Below are 19473 nucleotides of genomic sequence, written 5' to 3' on the forward strand. Positions count from 1 at the left end.
ATCTAAATGGATATTTGGAGTTAAGTCTCCCTGTTCCAAGCCTTCACCCACACTTCTTAGTCATTTTGCCTAATGAAGCGGCCTGTGAATGTTGAAACCTTGCCTCGTTCTTAAACCACTGGTTGGTTCAGTGAAAGAGATCCACCTTTCCCTCATCCTATATGCTTACAGACTGGCATCAAACTAAAAAAAGAAAGCACCTTTTCTACGGATGGGAGACTTGCTTTTATTTAAAGAGAGGGGCAGGTGTGGTTCTGCAGGCGTGGCGGAATGCCACAGGGATTCGCTTAGGACCCAGGGTTATGCATTTGTGCACTCTGATCTGGACACTGTTGGTCTCGGCCTCCATAGCACCGTTTTCATGAAGCTTTCAATTCCTAAGCTCTATTTAATGGAATCTATGCATAGTAAGTAACCGGGTCAAAGAGAGGCAGCCTTCCCCCTGTTTGAGATCAATCGCTGGCTAATACTTTATCTAGGTCACTTTATTATCTCATGGCAATGCCGTTCCCATTCGCCTCCTCCTTTTGTAAGACACACTTCAGCTGTGGGGAAAGTGCGTTATCGCATACATATTAAAAACATATACCCATTCTATCTGTATGTAAATGCGCGAGGCACAGCTGGATATTGCCAAGGAGTTTGATTTACTAATGGTTATTATCTGTTCTCGCTGTTCAGTGGCAGAGAGAGTTTCAGCAAGCATGCTAACATGGAAATTGTCTCCCAGTAGCTCTAGCCTGCTTTTGAGAATTGTTTAAAAAGATGGCCCCGTTTCCGGGGGTTTTGCACGGCCGTGTTTTTGAAAGGCTGTTGCGTTCCCTTGGTGAGTTTCCTAGTGAAGCGTGCACGATTGCTAGAAAGTTAAGAGCAACCCAGAGTATTTCTTAAAGCTGTCCCATACCTCAACCACCCTGAGCTACAGGACTGGAGGTAGAGAAAGAAAATATCGAGTCTCTAGCACAGAACAGCAGCTTTGCCCTCGCTTCTTCTGCTATTGCTCTCTGCCTATCTATCCCCCACAGAAGACAGCCAGTTCTGGGCCCCTTCCGTCCTCGTGCTCTTCTTTGTTTGCTCCAGGTCTCTCTCGCGTATGAGTTTGTGGGGGCTGCTTCTCCAGACGGAGATCTCCCCTCCTCTACCAAGAAACTCTGCAGGGAAGGAAGGGAGGAATTCCTGGCTGCCAGATTGTACTCCAACCGCAATCCAACCAGGGAATTCACCCAAACTGTACAGGGCAGGGAGGAGGAGGGGGGGCAAGGAAGGGGCTGGGTATGTTATTACAGATGTGCTGTGCCAAATTTTCATGGGAGTTGATTTGTGCTGCAAACATTGCCATTTCGTGGGTGAGTGTGAAAGTGCTCCCACACGCACACATGACATTCTACTCTCTCACATATTTTTTCCGCACTCCTGGATTTGCTGCTGTTTCAATGCCTTTTTTTTAACTTGAAAAAGCTTCTTCATTCCATGATCCTAGCCAGTCAGGGATCACATAGTAGACATGTGGCCAGTCAGGGCAAACGCACCCCCCCCCCAAAAAAAATCTTATTCCCATTGCCCATGCAATTGAGCTGATGTTCCTTGTTGGACTCTGGTGGCTTTCTTGGACCCCAGCCCTAGCAAAATCTGCCATAGTAATAAAACAATATGCACCGTTAATGAAACAAAATCACCATATCTGTGTACAACGATATGATTATCACAATGTATCTAATTTTTACAAAGCCTTGGGAAACGGTTACAAATTGCAGATACTCTTAAATAAGATGAGCCAAAAGAATATTGCAGATACAGCCTTCGATTAGATTAGTTTACTATACAGATCAAGTATTTTAAGCTAGTTACATATTCATTTTTTAATTTTAATTTTTACTGCCCTCTTTAGTGTTTTTATATTGTGGGATCCCATGCTAACCAAATGCTATTATCTCCCTTAAAACCGCTGGGAACTTCTTGCAGTTTTGTAGCTCACTAGTGAGAGGAGGTAATGTATCCCTTGTCTTCCATTAAAAGTTTGTAGTTGCATAAACTGTGTGACTGAAAAAGCTGGTGACTAAATCTGTGATAGATATGCCGTGCTGGCAAATAATGAGTTTCAGGCTCTTAGGCAGGCGTTGTATAATTACAGGACAGAGGAAACACAAGTGGAAGGGAGCCAACTTTGGGGATTACAGAAGCCAGTTCATCAGTGACAGGAGGAAGCAAAGGATCCGCTGCCATCTTGCCCTGTCTTTATATGTAAACATATAAACATGTGTAAACCGCCCAGAGAGCTTCGGCTATGGGGCGGTATATAAATGTAATAAATAAATAAATAAATAAATAAATAAATAACACCTCCTGCACTGATGGGGCAAGAAGTAGGGTGTTCCTTGGCACCCTTCTGAGTGCTAGAAACAGCCCTGTTTCCGCCCTCGAAATTGATACAAACCCATGGACTGTTTAGAGGAATCTCTGTGGTAGGATATTGTGCACAGGTGGTTGACCACAGTGCCCATCAAAATGGAACCCCTCCAATTAAATCCCACATTTTAAAACCTGTACTTAATGAATTAGGTAATATTTCAGCTGACGCCTTGGGGCTTACTTTTGCCTATGCTTTTAGAAACATGTTACCAGTTTGAATTAATAGCATCAGAAAATAGAGAAATACCCACACTTGCATCCCCCCCCCCTTTTTGGTCTTGTCTGCATGATTTGATTTGTGCAACTGAAAACTAGCCATGGCTGTGTAACCCATTCATTCCTCATTACTGCTAGCTGCATGGCAAAGCAATTGGCTGATTATTCTGCGAAGTAGACTGATTTGCAACACATGGTAAGGTTACCTTTTCTCTTTGATTTGTTAGAATATGTGTATCCTACCCTTCCAAAGGAACTTTGCAGGGAGCTTAACAACAGATGAAGCAGAACAATTAGTGTGTCTGTGTGTATTAAAAACAAAATAAAAGCAGCATAAAACCAATTTGACAGGGAGTAAAAGGTTTCCACCTGGTGTTAGAAAGATAACAGAATAAGCACCAGGCAAATCTCCTTGGGAGAGCATTCCACAGCATTGAAAAGGCCATTTCCCCAATAGCCACCCACTGTGCCTCATATGGCCGCTTTTTCTACACATCCTAGTGAAGGCTGAAAGCTGGTCTAGCTGTGTGAGGGCACATTCAGGCCACCATTTTGCCATATGGCATGCGGTAATGTACACCGAACTCCCTGTATGGTTGTGTGAATTGGTCTGAAACCATGCGGTGTTACAGTAGACTGATGCGGCAACGCTTTCTTGTTAATCTAGGACACAGTCCACTGGGGACTCCTCCTACACAAGGCCCACTGAAATTAACTGCATTTGCATGCAAGTCCCTTAATGATTTGTCTAAACAGATAAAAATAGACTTTCAAATGGAACGAGATGAATTGAATTGGCAGATACTAAATGCAGGGGGGGCGCGTGGCGTTGGTTGCAGAGATAGACATTTTTCCTTTACATAACAAAAAATGGATTGTGAAGTAAACATTATAGAAAGGTCTTAATCAGGTATGTACAATGCCATGCCTTTAAAACATTGCTGAGCAAACTTTGGGGCTGCAGCACAGGCCCTCTGGTGCTGGGTGGGATCTCGTTACGAACCAGGTCGCATTTCCAACCCTCGCAGAGTGGGTGCAGGCGTGTGGATTTGAAACACGTCTCTCCTGTACGGCGGGGCTATAGGAGATCGATGTGGGAGGAGCTCCTCATCTTTTTTTAATACCTCGAAAGCACTTTCTAATTTGTGGAGTTGACAAAATTATGTCTTAAATATTTCTGCTACAGGGAGCCTATGCTGAACGGTTCTTAATTGGATTTTCATGGTGATTGACAGCATTTCATTATGGCAGTAACTTCCTTTGGCTAGAATGAAGGCTGAAAGAAGGGGGGGTCTTGTTTGGAGCCCCCCCCCCAATTCTCCATCAGAGCTCTATTTTATCCCCTGAATTCCCGGTGGCGCAATCGCATTTGTGAAAGAGCCTTTTAGCACCTTTGTTGTTGCTATCCCTCGTGGTGATTGGACCCAGCTGGTTGTGGAGAAGAGAATGCGCCTCTCACAAAGCGACTGTGCCTCTTGCCACCACAGTTTCAATAATTTTAAGAGCCCCCGAAACCTGTTGAGGATTCGAAGTAGCTTTAGATGTGGAGCGAGTGTTAAGTATTAGTTATCGGGAGATTAGGGCCCCAGGGACCAAGTGAGATAAACAGCCACAATTAAGGCAAAATCTGCCATAGTAAACAAAATTTAGTGGAAACAGATGCCCGAAACCGTTTGGGGGGGATTGATTTGAGGGTGACAAGGAATCGATTTTTGTCTCGTTTACACTTTGCAAACCCCATCATGATAAAATGGGCGAATAAATATTTTGTACAGTCCTGATTTTAGTTAATTTTTCCCTCCCCAGCACTTCACAGTGGGCCGGCTGCCTTCTGACAGTGACCAGGCCTAAGTTGATCCTGCCTTCACATGGAGCAGCTAATTGGCTATGAAGGGCCCCTGTGTTTAAATGGGCTTGACAAGAATTTAAATTTTGTTTCAATCAACCCCTGTGTTTGCAGCCTGCTCCACTTTCTGATTTTTAAATTAAACATGATTTTGAAAAAATAAAAAAGCTGCGGCTTGGCCTGTTTAAAGAGCCTGGTTTTAACTTCCACGGAAGGCCAGGCAAAGCAGGAACATGAAGCTTGGCTTTATTAAGGCATTGGGAGCTACGGGTAGAAGTTGGTTGGGTCATTGAAATTAATCTGCTTATCTAGAACAGAACTTGAGATGCTGAATTGTTTACTCCTTTGCTGATACAAAGGGCTTGTTATGATGTAATGATGCAGCCTTTGGCTGTTGCTGTTTTGGCACCCGGGTTGTGGAAGGCGCTTCCTGGAGAGGGTCGCCGGGTGCCGACGTTGGGCTCTTTCCGGCTCCAGGTGAAGGCCTTTTCCTTTTCCCAGGCATTCTTAGCATTTTAGCTCAGTTGTTTTAAATCTGCGATTGCCTTTTAAATCTCTGCACCGCTGTTAGTTTTACTCTGGTGGCACTTTTATGCTGCAGTTTTAAGCTATTATATTTTATATTAGGGCTGATTTTGTGGTTTTAAGTTTTGTGAACCGCCCAGAGAGCTTCAGCTGTTAGGCACTATAGAACTGTAATCAATCAATCAAATAAAAATATACTTAGCCCTCTGTGAGTTGCATGTTTTGTGATGGGGGCTCTGTAGAGGAACGCACGAAGGCGCCTTATTCTGAATCAGACCATGGGTCCCTCTAACCCAGTATTGTCGACATGGACTGTCAGCAGCGTCTCTACAAGGTTTCAGGCAGGTGTTTTTCCAGCTCTACCTGGAGTTGCCAAAGATTGAACCAGGGAACCTGCTGCATGAAGAGCATGTGCACTGTGGCCTTTCCAGTAGACAAGCATGATGGGAGAATGCAAGAAGAGGCCAGTGGTGGAGTAGTGAGAAAGGGGTTGCCAAATCCGGGCTGTTCAGAAATAAAGTTATGTAGAAGAGAGGAAGTGGTATTTACTCCCTGGATTCACTCTGATTTGTTTCAACTCAATCCTAGATGCCTGGATGAAGTAATCACAAGATAAGTTACAGGCATGCCTGCTATCTAATGTGGTCTCTTTTCCCCAGCCTTTGCCTCCACAGAAAAACAAAATCCTCAAATGCTCTAGCTTTCTATGACCCCACAGGGTTGCCATAAGGATTCCTGTGATATGAAATTTTTATTATTATTATTTATTTATTTATCATACTTATACCCCGAAATGCACCGAACACACTATATAAACACTGAAGGAATAGTATGTGACAAAATGTCCATGTCAGGTCCTTCTAGGTCAAAGGCAACTAAGTCCGCAACCAAGTCAAGGCCAGAGATGTTTGTGAACCGGCTGTTGAGTGGCATCACCTGTCCAAGGGATGCTTTTTTTTACTTTAAGAGTAGGGAAAGTACGGTGTAAGGCTGTTCATTCTCGTCCCTTCAGATCTCCTGACCCACAATACATTCTCCTCCATTCGCTGAAGGACCTGTTGTGGTCCGCCTTATTCAAGCATTACCAGACCTGAACAGTTTTACTCTCTTCTCCTTTCCTCTCCTCCCACCCTCATTAGTCTGGATTAATCAAATCTCACTGAAAGGAAAGCTGATACGCAAAATCTTGACACACAGTGGTAAGTTAAGGAATATTTATTTTAAGTGACATGAGCGCTTTTGCAAACCGTCATGGATCCCTATGGAACACAACTGCTAAAATAACTCTTGCTGTTCTAAACTAGGCTAATATTCTCCCCCAATCCCAACCCATCTCCCCCTCCTCTCTCTCACACACACCCCTCTGAAATACTTAGCCTTACGGTGCCTGTGAGACAATATTGTTAGTTTGATGATCCAGATAGTCGCTGTTTCTCCCCAACTGACCTGGCCTAATCTGCCTTTGCGATTTGGAGACTTTTGCGTGACTTCTCTGGAAGTAACCTTAAATTGTAATCTTGTAAAGATTCCAGTGCTGTATCCTTCACTCCTTCTCCTAATGAGGTTATGACCAAATGCTCATTATAATTGCTTTAGACTCCTTTTAATTTTCAAGCTTATTAATCATAAGAAGAGTTATTTAAAAATGCATAAATTAATCTTAGATTAAAAGCCCATCAAAGCCTCAAAACAATTAAGAATAAGTAGGATTTCCCTGGGGCAGCAAGTTTTATTTTAATAGTGTAGCCAGGTGGATATCAGAACATTTGAAGTGTGGGGATGATTAATGTTTGCAGCGATTCTGAAGGAGACATTTTAAAATGGCAACTCTAAGTCTCATCGTGAGCTTACTGTATGATTCAAATCTATTGTCTCTCATGTGCACTAATGAACATTTTAATTACAGTGTGTGGTAGGGCATCGAACTGTGCAAGAGGCCAACTTCACCATTTTAAAATGGCGGCGGAAGGAAGTCGGTTGCAGCTTAGCTGCTCCATTTTGTTGCTATGAGCATTGACTTGCAGGCCTCCAACCTCTGAAGAGTGTTGTGTAGCTCAAAAGCTTTCATTCCAACTTTTTGGAACACTAATTTGTCCAAATAAAAGTTTATTGTCTTGCTTGCTCTGTTTGTTTACTATTGAGGGCAAGCAGAGCAACACCAAAGCCTATATTTAGCTGCATAATCGCGCAGTAGGCCCAGATACCGTTGATTTTGACTACAACTATGAATACAGCTTAAGCTTTATAGAATATCGACTGTGTCTGTAGTCCGGTTAAGGGAACAACCACAGACTGACAGGGAGTAACAGTCACATGTTTGTGGCAGTGAAGAAGTTCACTGCCACCAAACTAGGATAGAATAGCTCAGGAAAGACATTAAAAATATTCTGGATTTTAAGGAGGGACTTAAAAGAGGGACTTGGTCAAATAGAGCAATGCCACAGGAGGCACAGGGACAGGAATTTGAGGCTGGCAGTGACGATGACAGGGTGCTGACAGTCAGCTGGTGAATGTCTCTGGCGTCGGAGGTGTCTCCATGTTCTTCAGGACATCTCCAGGGCAATTCTAGAACTGACCCCTGCACGTGGTCAGCCTGCTCTCCCCCGGATCTGCTTCAGAATCCGTTTCGTTGAGGTTCAACCAGCTGTTGTGGCTGCTGGTCAAGAGAAAATGAAAACCAGCTGCTTTTGGATTCTTAGCAGAACAGGAAAGCAGGGTAGTCATAGAAGGGTGTCAGGGCTGAGCCAAAGAAGCTTATAAGCTACATGTGGCAAGTTCCAGGCCGAGAAGAGGCCGTGGCTGCCAGATTCTGTTCTGTGAAAACGCTCCGCACTGCACTATTGGGTACACAAAGAGAATTCCAATCTACCAGTTTTGAATACTTCCTGATATAAACTGCTGTGTTCCTTTTTCAGTGAGAAGAACACAGAGTCTGACAATCACATGCTAGCTGTGAGAAGATCCTTTTACAAATCAGGCCCTGTAGCCATCAAGAATATTTATTTTCTCTGTTTGCTTTAAGCTTATGAAGGCGCTGTGTGTTTTTCTCTTTCTCTCTGTGCTGTCCTGACTGGAGTCCTGACCAGCGAGCGTGCAATGCCCCCAGCCCTAATGTGCCGTTAACGATAGGTTAATGTACAGTATAATGTTTGTCGGGCTCTGGGTTCATTACACTTCTGAGTGCAAGGTCTTTCTGCAGCGTGCCCACGGTCCCATTGCATTATATCATGCAATAAAAGCACCCTTTTAATATCACACACTAATAAACTGTACTTGAAGTGCCATCTGAGGGCACCACGATCTTCTGATAGGTTGCCTCCAACTGCAACAGTTGGGATCTTCCATTTTATTTGATTGTTTCTGGATCCAGATGTTTCCTCAGACCTGTGTTTAATGAAAATGCAATTGTCACCACTGTTCTGATTTATATTCAGGGCCGGCCCTACCATTAGGCAGCCTGAGACGGTTGCCTGAGGCAGCAGATGTTGGGTGGTGGTGTGGTGGCAGCCCCCAGTTCCCTTCCTTTCTGTTGGAGAATACAGCTGTATGTTCTCGGCAGCTTGTCCTGCACCTCCTAAGCTAGGCTGCTGCCCTTAGGTGCAGTGCAGGATGCCGAACCATCATCCGCGTCGAACTAGGATCCAGCTGCCTGGTTGGTAGATGAACTGGGGCAGGAGGAGCATCTCGGCTTCTGCCACAGGCAGCAAAATGTCTTGACTTGGCCCCATCTATCGGTATATTGAGTCAGCTCCATGCTTTCCTTTACTTACTCTTTCTGAAATATGGAGAACCCATCTGTTTATTGGCATTGCTGGTCCTGCTTTCCAAACCCATATCATCATCTGTGGACATCCCTGGGTGTTTTGGGGGAGTCAAGTGTGCTTTGGATTGGTTTCCAAATAGGTTCCAGTCCCATTGAAGATGCTTGTTGTGGCCTCCAAACCCTTAAGCAGCCTGTTCCACCTGACCTTGGGAAATGCTTCTCCTCCTGTGAGCGCCCACAGTTTTAATGGGGAGGCCCTGCTCCCGATTCCCTCACTTAGAGAAAAAATGTCTCCTTGGATTATGAGCAGGGTGGTCTTTGTGATGACTCTGGTCTCTTGGACGGTCTCCCTGACACTAGGGGCATTTTAAGAAGCACATAAAGAGAAGGCCTTTGTCTGTTTGTCTGTTTGTCTATTTGTTCATTTGTTTGTTGTAAAAGCACTTTTGGCTTTGCCCTTGATGTTGTAGTTCCATTGATGCTGTCGAGGTATTTAACATCTTAAATCGTATTTGTACAATTTATAACAAAATGTGTTTTCAAATGCTTATGCTATTATAAACCACACTATTTATTTATTTAGAGTATTTTTAGCCCGGTTCTCAGCCAAAAAGGGCTCCCAGAGCGGCTTATAAATAATACGTAAAAGAAGACAGTCCCTTCCTGCAGCCTTCCTATCTAAAAAGACACGACACGCAAGGGGAAAGGAATAGGGAGGGAAGGGGTGGGGGGGGAGAAGGGGAGTCTTTCAGCAAGGCTGGTGGAATCCCCTCCCCAATCCCCCCTCTCATCTCCCTCAATAGAGCCTGCTGGAGTGGCTTCTGGAGATGACCCTTGAGGGAGGAGGGACCTTCACTTTGGTAATTTATTTTTAAAGTATGTTATGTGTCAGGGTGGGGAACCCGCAAGCCTGAGGGCCGCATGTGGAGTGTGGCCAAGTTCCATGTAGGCCTCAGTCCGCCTTGAAAACTCTGCCCACTTCAGCTCCAACCCACTGCCAGCCCTCAGACCTGCCAGGAACACAGCCCGCAACAGGAAGCAATATTCACTGTCCCTGCTATATATGACTATTTTAATCCACATATTTATTTCATGGATAGATTGGTCTCCTATAAAAAAAATATTCTCTCCGATGCAAAAACATAAACCAAGATGCAAGGTAATATACAATGTAATAAATGCAAAGATACAAAAAAGAACACATTTTAAATGTACTGTCAATAAGAATAAAATAAGAGCTGCAGCATCCTTGAATACTCCCATCCATCACTAGTAGCTGGGGAAAGCTTTGGAATATGAAAATGTCTTCACCCACTGGCAGATGTTGCACCAGGGCCATCTAGCTGCGTGTCTCCCAGCTGCCTTGTCCTCAAAGGGAGAAGACCCGAACTCCGTGCAGACACTGTTAATTAGATTGCTTAAAGACCTTGTTGGCGAGATTCAAGCTCAAGAAAGTTCCTCCACAGGCAGAGCAAGAAATTAAATATATATGTTCTCTTAGGAAGTGCAACGCCCAGGAGTAAAGAGGAACCCATGAAGGCAGGGGATCCGTAAACTGTGACTTCAAAGACATGACTAAATGAAGCCAGGTAGCCCTGAACTATCTTGTCCACATCCACCGATAGGTGTTCATCTTGGAAAGGGTTAATCTTCTTGCACAAACCCAGCAAGTTTAAAAAGGCAGCCCTTCTCAAGAAAATGAGATGTGACAAGTTCATTTAAAACGCCCGGTTTGTCATTGTTTATCCCATTTTCAGAGTTGGCAGAGCACATTAGGCTGGCTGACACTCAGCCACCTCCATCCCCAGACCCATCTGACCTGACCTTTCCCAGGACTGATTCTCTTACTGCAGGAAGAGGGAACTTTCCCCAGAGCCTGGAGGGGTTCTCAAGGAGTGCTTGGGGTCATCGCCGCTGCGCCCAGGCTTTGATCCCAAGATAAGCTAGAAGCAACGTTCTGGGGCGGGGGGATTGCAATAATTTTTCTCTCTATTTAAATATGGGTGGACAGAATAATAACTGGACAGATGTTCCTGATTCAGTGGGGGCTGAGGGAACGGATCCATTCTGTAGGTGAAAGTACTAAACTAGCCAAGGGAAAAACGAGGAAGGTGAACAAAAATAAATAGGGCTTCTTATTTATTTATTTTTATTTATTTAAAATATTTATATCCCGCCCTATATCACTAAGATCTCAGGGCGGCGTACAGATAAAAACATACAGTATAAAACAATAAATATACACAGTTAAAAACAAATTAAACCATGATCCAAGTTAAAACAATATATAATTTAAAAGCAATAGATGCAGTTAAAACAATGTGCCAGTGAGTTTGACCATCAAAGGCTTTGTTAAAAAGCCATGTTTTCACTTGGCGTCGAAATGAAATCAATGTTGGTGCCAATCAGGCCTCCAAGGGGAGGGCATTCCACAGTCAGGGTACCACCACAGAGAAAGCCCTCTCCCTTGTCCCATCATAACGTATGTGTTGCATTGGTGGGATGCGGAGAAGGGCTTCTCCAACAGATCTAAGGTCTCAGGCAGGCATATATAAGGAGAGGCGCTCTCTCAATTATCGAGGTCCCAAGCCGTTTAGGGCTTTAAACGTCATTACCAGCACCTTGAATTCCGACCGGAAGCGTATAGGCAGCCAGTACAGTTCCTTTAAGACCGGTGGGCTCTATAAGATGTACCCACCAGCAGTCTAGCTGCTGCATTTTGCACTAGCTGCAACTTCCGCGTCATCTTCAAGGGCAGCCCCACGTAGAGTGCATTACAGTAGTCTAATCGGGAAGTTACCAGTGCATGCACTACTGTGGCTGGGTTGTCCCTGTCCAGGAAAGGCCATAGCTGGCGGATCAGCTGAAGCGGTTCTCAAGTACTCCGTACCACAGAGTCCACATGGGCCTCCAGTGACAATGATGGGTCTAGGAGTACTCCCAAGCTACGCACCTGCTCCTTCAGAGGGAGCGCCACCTCATTCAGAACAGGCCGCTTACCCAATTCCCAGACTCGGGAACCACCAGTCCACAGAGCTTCCGTTTTATCAGGATTCAGCTTCAGTTTATTGGCCCTCATCTAGCCCATTACAGCCTCCAGGCACTGGTCCAGCACCTTCACAGCCCCAGCTGATTCCAACGACAAGGAGAAGTAGAGCTGAGTATTATCAGCATACTGATGGCACCAAACCCCTAATGACCTCACCCAACGGCTTCATATAGATGTTGAACAGCATGGGGGACAGAATAGAACCCTGCGGCACCCCACAGCTTAATTGCCATGAGGTGGAACAGGAATCCCCCAATACCACTCTCTGGGATCAGTCCCGCAAGGAGGAGTGGAACCACTGTAACATAGTGCCTCCTACTCCCATCTCAATGGTATCAAAAGCCGCCGAGAGATCCAGGAAGATCAACAGGGTAGCACTCCCCCTGTCTTTCACCCTGAGTAGGTCGTCAGTCAGAGCCACCAAGGCTGTTTCAGTGCCATGCCCTGAACGTTTCTTAACAATTTAACAAGCAGACATGGCTAAAGACATGTCCCTGCTGTTGGCATTCTTTCTTTATTTCATTTTACTAGAACTAATATTAGCTTCCTTTCCATATAGGGTTCCTTCATGGCTGAGCTCATGCAACATACGGTAGTATTTAGAATGTTGTTGTTGAAACATTTTATTTGTCTATGGCACAAAGGCAACAATAAAACAAGATTTCTCTAATGACAGCCAAAATTCTTACAAACTCATAGGGAGAGAATTCATTAAAAAGAAGCAAACTGAGAGAAAAGGCTGAGATTTTTACCATTGAAAAAATGATACAGACCCTAGTAGCAACAATAACAGAAAAAAATATTGCTGGTGGTCCTCTCTGCAATCTACACCTGTTGTCTTTAGAAAATTTTGGCAGATTTTTTGAGCTGCAGCGGCAAACGTTGCAACCTTGATTGTAATCGCTTTACTATAATGTGCTAAGAGGTCACAGATAATATTAGCGGTGGTCCAACCCACTCTTGTTCTCAGGAGAATGTTGACTATAAGCTTTCTGTGCGGAGGTTAGTTATAGGAATACATGCTTGTTGCATTCTTGTCCTGCTTGTGGGCTTCACTGTATGAACAGGATGCTGGACTATATGGAAGCCTTGGCCTGATCCAGCATGGCTGTTCTTAAGCCAACTCTAACTGTCTGGCATTTTGTAAAACTGTGCCGTGTGTAGCAATACTGCCAGTTTGCTGAAGCTGTGTGGGTCGGTTCACGACTCTCAAGAAAGACAGGTGCACTGTCCGGTGCTGCTGGAAAGGTGGGCCAAGGTGAGAGACAGGATAGGGACAGACTGCTGAACACCAAGGGAGCTTGATAGCCAAGGCCATGTACAGGGAGCTGGGCTCTGTAGAACTTGCAGGGGCAACTTCCAGGTAGCAACTCAAGGGTGCAGAGGCAGCTCTGAACCTGAAGGGCCTTCAGGCAGGGAAGGAAGGCCTTACGTTGCTGCATTAATGCTCCGGCTTCTGGTGTGGGCTCCTACTGGCACTCACATTCATCTTTGTTCTTGGGGCCTAGGGGGTGAAAGTGGGAGGTCCTAAAATAGAAAACAAGCTCAACTGGGTGGGTGGGGGACAGTAGGTCCACAGCTTCTGATTGTGAAGCATCTTCCAAGATGCTGCCCCACCCAGGATTCTTCCCATAGGATGCTATTATCCCATATATCTCCCCTTACCCTATATAATGAAGCTTGCAGTGAGATCCTCCACCTCCTGAAGTTGGACATTAGGTCCTAAGGAGCTGGCGGGTCCTGACCCCATGCCAAGCAGATAATTCAAGGTCATCTTTTGTCTGGGGGAAGTGTTCTCTACTAAAGAAAATGTGTTTCAGACTTCTGTGCATCTACGTTTCTGCAACATTACCTTGAAAAATGAAGGGAATCAATACAGGAATATTTAAGTGCCATAGGTTGGCTGCCATCTGGATTTGGACCAATATTGCTCAAGGATAAAGTGGGGCCCACTGGTGCTGGTGACTTTTATTTGGTGCTGAAATGCACAAGGACTAAAACTCCCTTGGAATTTGCATTCATCTCTCCCTCCCCCCCTCTCTCTCTTATTATTTCCTTCCCTGTGTTGTATTTGTTTCTTCTTTCCTTAGGAATGAGAGTGTCTGGTTAACAAATGGGTTCTGTCTCTTTCTAACAGCCTGGAACTTCATTATACCTGCACAAACTGCCAGTTCCATTTCTGATGTAGTTGGCTTGTTTCTTTTCTCTTCCTCTCCCCCCCCCCAGAAGACAATCTCCTTCTTGTCTTCTGCCTCAGTGGAAACTATTCACCAGTGGGGGAAACTCTGAAACAAGTGTAATCAAGAGAGGGCTGCTCTGTGATTCTGTTTCCACCTTCTTCGGCATCTTCCTGCTTTCCACAATTGTCTGCCCACCCAGAGAAAGGCCCTCCTACTGTTCTGTGACCACTTTGACCTGAAAACCTGGTGATGGCAACCAAAACCTACACGAGCAAGTCCTCCCTTTCCTACAGCTCCCCTTTTGACAAATTTTGACAGAACAAATCCTGTCAGACTAATCTGATCTCATTTTTTGATCGGGTAACTTCCCTTGTGGACTGTGGGAATGCTGTGGATGTTATATATCTTGACTTCAGCAACGCTTTTGACAAAGTGCCCCATGATATTCTGATTAACAAACTAGCTAAAAGTGGGCTAGATGGAACAGCTATTAGGTGGATTCACAGTTGGCTACAGAATCGGATTCAAAGAGTACTTATCAATGGAACCTTCTCAAACTGGGGAGAGGCAACAAGTGGGGTGCCGCAGGGCTCAGTTCTGGGCCCAGTGCTCAACATTTTTATTAATGATTTGGACGAGGAGGTGCAGGGAACGCTGATCAAATTTGCAGATGACACAAAATTGAGTGGGATAGCTAATACCCTGGAAGACAGAAACAAACTTCAAAGTGATCTTGATAGGCTGGAGTGCTGGGCTGAAAACAACAGGATGAAATTTAATAGGGATAAATGCCAAGTTCTACATTTAGGAAATAGAAACCAAAGGCACAGTTACAAGATGGGGGATACTTGGCTCAGCAATACTACAAACGAGAAGGATCTTGGAATTGTTGTAGATCGCAAGCTGAATAAGAGCCAACAGTGCGATATGGCTGCAAGAAAGGCCAATGCTATTTTGGGCTGCATTAATATAGTATATATTAATAGCATTAATATATAGCATTAATATAGCTTCCAAATCACGTGAGGTCCTGGTTCCTCTCTATTCGGCCCTGGTTAGGCCTCATCTAGAGTATTGCATCCAGTTCTGGGCTCCACAATTCAAGAAGGACGCAAACAAGCTGGAGCGTGTTCAGAGGAGGGCAACCAGGATGATCAGAGGTCTGGAAACGAAGCCCTATGAAGGGAGATTGAAAGAACTGGGCATGTTTAGCCTGGAGAAGAGAAGATTGAGGGGAGACATGATAGCACTCTTCAAATACTTTAAAGTTTGTCACACAGAGGAGGGCCAGGATCTCTTCTCGATCCTCCCAGAATGCAGGACATGGAATAACGGGCTCAAGTTAAAGGAAGCCAGATTCCAGCTGGACATCAGGAAAAACATCCTGACTGTTAGAGCAGTACGACAATGGAATCATTGGGAGGTTGTGGGCTCTCCCACACTAGAGGCATTCAAGAGGCAGCTGGACAACCATCTGTCAAGTATGCTTTAGGGTGGATTCCTGCATTGAGCAGGGGGTTGGACTCGATGGCCTTATAGGCCCCTTCCAACTCTGCTATTGTATGATTCTATGGTTGCAGTACCTGCGTGCAAGCTATTAACAGTATTATCCACTTTTTGTTTGGCATCATCAATGTCTTGAAAATGGGTTTGTGTTTCTCTGCACTGGGATCTTCTGCCCGCAAAGCCTACGCTTGGCCACTGAGTTGTGGCCCCTCCCCAAGGAAAGTTTCTGTAGTATTTATTTGGATGTAGGAATTTGTGGCGTCCCAAATGGTAAGGAAGCATTGTGTTTTGAAGCTAAGATTTTCCCAAATTCTTAAGCAGAGTTTGCCAGCCACCGACCCCATGAAAACAGCAGGTTCCCTCGGAGGAACTAGTATTTTTGCACAATGTAAAGCAAGCGTTCCTGTCTTCAAATTATGACTATGGGAGCATGAGATCATGGAAGGAGTTTGCAGTAATGTGTGAAATTCACTCCCTGTTTTCAAGTAATTCCTTGCAGTCAAGTCCTTCCGTTCCATGGCAGACTCCAACCTGCTAGCTGCCACTTTATTTCCAGATTTCCTTGCTCTCTCACTTGCTATGGCTTATACTAAAGAAGGCAAATTTCTTTTTCACTGGTGTGAGATGGGTTTTTCCACAGCAGGGAGCTTCTCTGTTGTAAAGGAGATTCATGGTAGAAGCTGACTGACTTTGTTTAATGGCTGGTTTTACTGGCCCGGTGTGCGTGCTCTCCTTTTGTCTCCAGGATCTTGATTTGTTTCTCTCTCAATTCTTCCCTGACCCTTGTTTGCCAGTTTTGTTTGTGGTTGGCTTATTTAAAAGGCCAGGCAGGTAATTGTAGGCTTTATTGTGAATAAGGACATTCGTTTGTTTCCTCCAGGGATCTCCCAAGAGTTTTACAAACACTTAAGTGAATTTAACCTTGTGGCATTCGGGGAAGTCAGTAAGAGTAATTACTGTAAGTAACTTGGGTACTGAAAGACTGAACTCCAAGCTTGGCCAAGGTGGTGCTGGGGCAGAGGGCAGCTTTTGACACTGACAAATATTGTTATGCAGTCTGAAAAATAATGCAGAATCCTTTACTTTTCTTGATCCCTGTTGTCAAAAGTTGCTGTTCTTAGCAGGAACTGGAGGAGGAGGAGGAGGAGGAGGAGGAGGAGGAAAACAGAATAGGCAGTTGAAGGCACATGGCTCTTGGCCATTGATTGGCAGATGGAGGAGAGGAGAACCAAGTCTGCCTCTTGGGTAGATTCACATTGCAGAAATGGTGTGAATTTAGCATGAACCTCTAAAGACTTTGGGGTCTTTGTGTCATCCAGAATGATTGGAGGCTTAAAAAATAAATACATCATAAGAGACGTAGCAGGGGCTTAATACTAACACTAAAATGAGCGGTTACAGAGTTGTGGACAGGCAGGTGAAGTATGCCTGGCCCAAAGGGCCTACCACTAAGTCTCCATCTTGCTAATGTGATTCCATCTCCAACCTCTTCCTGCCAGCATCTCCATCTCTCCTTCTGCTCTACCACTTCTGTCTCTAGCTGCTTTTTGCTAGTCCGGCCCTTCCCCCCACCCATCCACCCTCTTGTTCATTCCACTTCCTCTTAAGAACTTCAGGGCCATATTGCTCCAGCCCGCATCAGTTTAATGGTTGCAACTAGCTATTTGGGAACAAAGGAAACAAGAGTCAGCAGTTCCCTCAGACTATGGATGAGATCGGCGCAATTCTCGCAGAGTGCTACAGCCATGTTGACTGCTGCTTTGCTGTCCTCCGATCTTGCACAGTTCATCTGGAGCTGTAATTGTGTGCTGCTGTGTTGAAAGGCCTTGTGGAGGAGGAATGGGAAGGCTAGAAGCCCTGCAGTAGGCAGCGTGTTAGGTCTAGCCATGGGAGATCCAGGTTCAAAGCCCATTTCAGCCAGTAGCCTGGAACAAGTCAGTGTTCCTTAGCCTGACCTGCATCTTTTGGAGATAAAGAAATGTGAGGATGTGCCAGTGGATGACTTTTTAAGGGGGGAAGCTCCGTGGTGCCTGCCCGCCTGCCTAACAGCAGCACCCTCTGTCCTAGGAATCCTGGCCGCTGTGTAAAAAGATAGGATGGTTTTAGGCACTTGGAAACCTATTTGCCTTTTGCTCTTCAGTTGGACTGCAAAGCCAACACATTCTTCTCCTGTGATGTATTGGCTCCCATTCTCAAATTGGGCCTTCAAAAAAAACAACAACCCCCAAAACCCCACCCCAGATATCTATATGTATTCTTAACTTAAACAAATGTTCTTCCTGGAAAAGGAAGTCCTAGTTCAGTGACAGCACACCAGGCGGGGGCCTGAGTTCAATGGTAGGATACTAGCCTTTCATTGCAGAAGGTCTTTGATCCAGACCTGGAATCTCCAGTTAGAAGGATCTCGGCTACAAGACTGGAGGTTTTAAAACTTGATGTTGTGCAGACTTCTACTGCTACTTTCTACTGTTAGTTTTACCCTACCCTGTGCCTGTTTGCATTCTCTTCCCCTCCTTATTGTTTTACTATGATTTTATTAGATTGTAAGCCTATGCGGCAGGGTCTTGCTATTTACTGTTTTACTCTGTACAGCACCATGTACATTGATGGTGCTATATAAATAAATAATAATAATAATAATAATAATAATGGGGGTTCGTTGTATGTTTCATTCAGTCCTAAGATGCTTTGGGTTCCTTGGCTGAGTCCAGTTCTGCTTCTTTTAGGGCCACCTCTTCATCGTCCAGTACAATGACGGGAATGCTGAAGTTGTCTCCATGTGGGTGTGCCGGATGTTGGAGGAGAGACGTTCGCAGCAGCAGCAGCAGCAGCAGGGATCTCAGTGAGCAGAAGAGAAGCCCTATGGGAAGAGGTCCTGATGCTCGCCAAAGCTCACCTGGACTTTTAATGCGTTAATGGGAGACTTTGCTCGTTGAATTTCGTTGGATGAAGGCATTTGTGGTGGCTTTTTATTCAGTAAAGATTCAACAAATCTCACCCTCTGATCATCATCCACCATGCTGTATCCTGCAGCCTTAAGACAATATTATATATGTTATTAAACTTACTGTATATTTCTTGACTTCAGAGTATTTTTATACACCTTTTATTCTTTTGCTAGCTAAAAAAAAATTGCATGAGCAGTGTGGATAAATTCCTGGGCACGGATTTAACTGTCCGGTGGACTCAATAATATATCTCCTTTGATTTTAAATTGTAAATATCAGAACGAAGTAGATATTGACCAGACAAAAGAAAATGTGACAATAATGATCTTGGAATAATAAAAAATATAACATGTATCAGTTTCAGCATGTGTGCTAAATTCATATTCATTCTAGATGAGAGAAGCCCCAGGAGGCGACCTTAGGGGAGGAAAATGAGGACGGCGTGCGGATCGCTTCAGTGTCCTTTCTAGTGGAATAACCTCAGGGTGGAGTTAGCTTGGAGGGTTTGTGTTTGTTTGTTTGTTTTTGACCAGTACCACGGTAGTATTTGCTCTGGTGGATCAGGCCAATGGTCCGTATCTTCCAGGACCCAGTTTCCCACACTGGCTGTCCAGGTGTCTTTCAGCGCATTCATTCAACACACATGAGAAGTGCTAGCAAGAGCATTGGTGCCTGACCTACTGATTCTCTGTCTGTCTACACAGCTCATACAGGAAATGGTAAAAACTGTATTCAGGTGGTACATTCAACACAAAGGTCCCAAATCCCTGTGCCACATCATTCCTCTGTTCAGTTAAGCTGTTTCCATACATCTTCTTGTGCGCAGTATTGACACCATCTCACAACATGGCTGCTTCATGGAAATGTCTCTTCAGAGCAACTGCTCCATACAATGAGCCATTCAAGGCTTATCGTGCAGATCAACTGCCGATGCACACTGCTTGATGCTGTCAAGCATTTCTAGCAGCGGCTTTGGACTCTGTGAGATAAACCGCCAGTGGGGGCCATGATCCGTGTAAGAAAATGGTACA

The 19473-nt window shown here is 44.8% G+C and overlaps 1 protein-coding gene across 4 annotated transcripts in view; it reads left to right on the forward strand.

The window, feature by feature from the left end:
• Positions 1–18576, forward strand: part of MAP2K5 (mitogen-activated protein kinase kinase 5) — a 143459-nt gene extending 124883 nt beyond the window's left edge. For 2 of the 4 annotated variants that reach the window (XM_063142304.1, XM_063142305.1), the window contains one exon: positions 18221–18576. In XM_063142304.1, the coding sequence (XP_062998374.1) occupies positions 18221–18340 (120 nt within the window). In that variant the 3' untranslated portion in view covers positions 18341–18576. The remainder of the gene's footprint in view (positions 1–18220) is intronic. The other 2 variants (XM_063142306.1, XM_063142307.1) reach the window with 1 other exon arrangement.
• Positions 18577–19473: the final 897 nt, after the last annotated feature.

This window comes from Elgaria multicarinata, chromosome 16 (assembly GCF_023053635.1).
Source record: "Elgaria multicarinata webbii isolate HBS135686 ecotype San Diego chromosome 16, rElgMul1.1.pri, whole genome shotgun sequence".
NCBI lineage: Eukaryota > Metazoa > Chordata > Lepidosauria > Squamata > Anguidae > Elgaria > Elgaria multicarinata.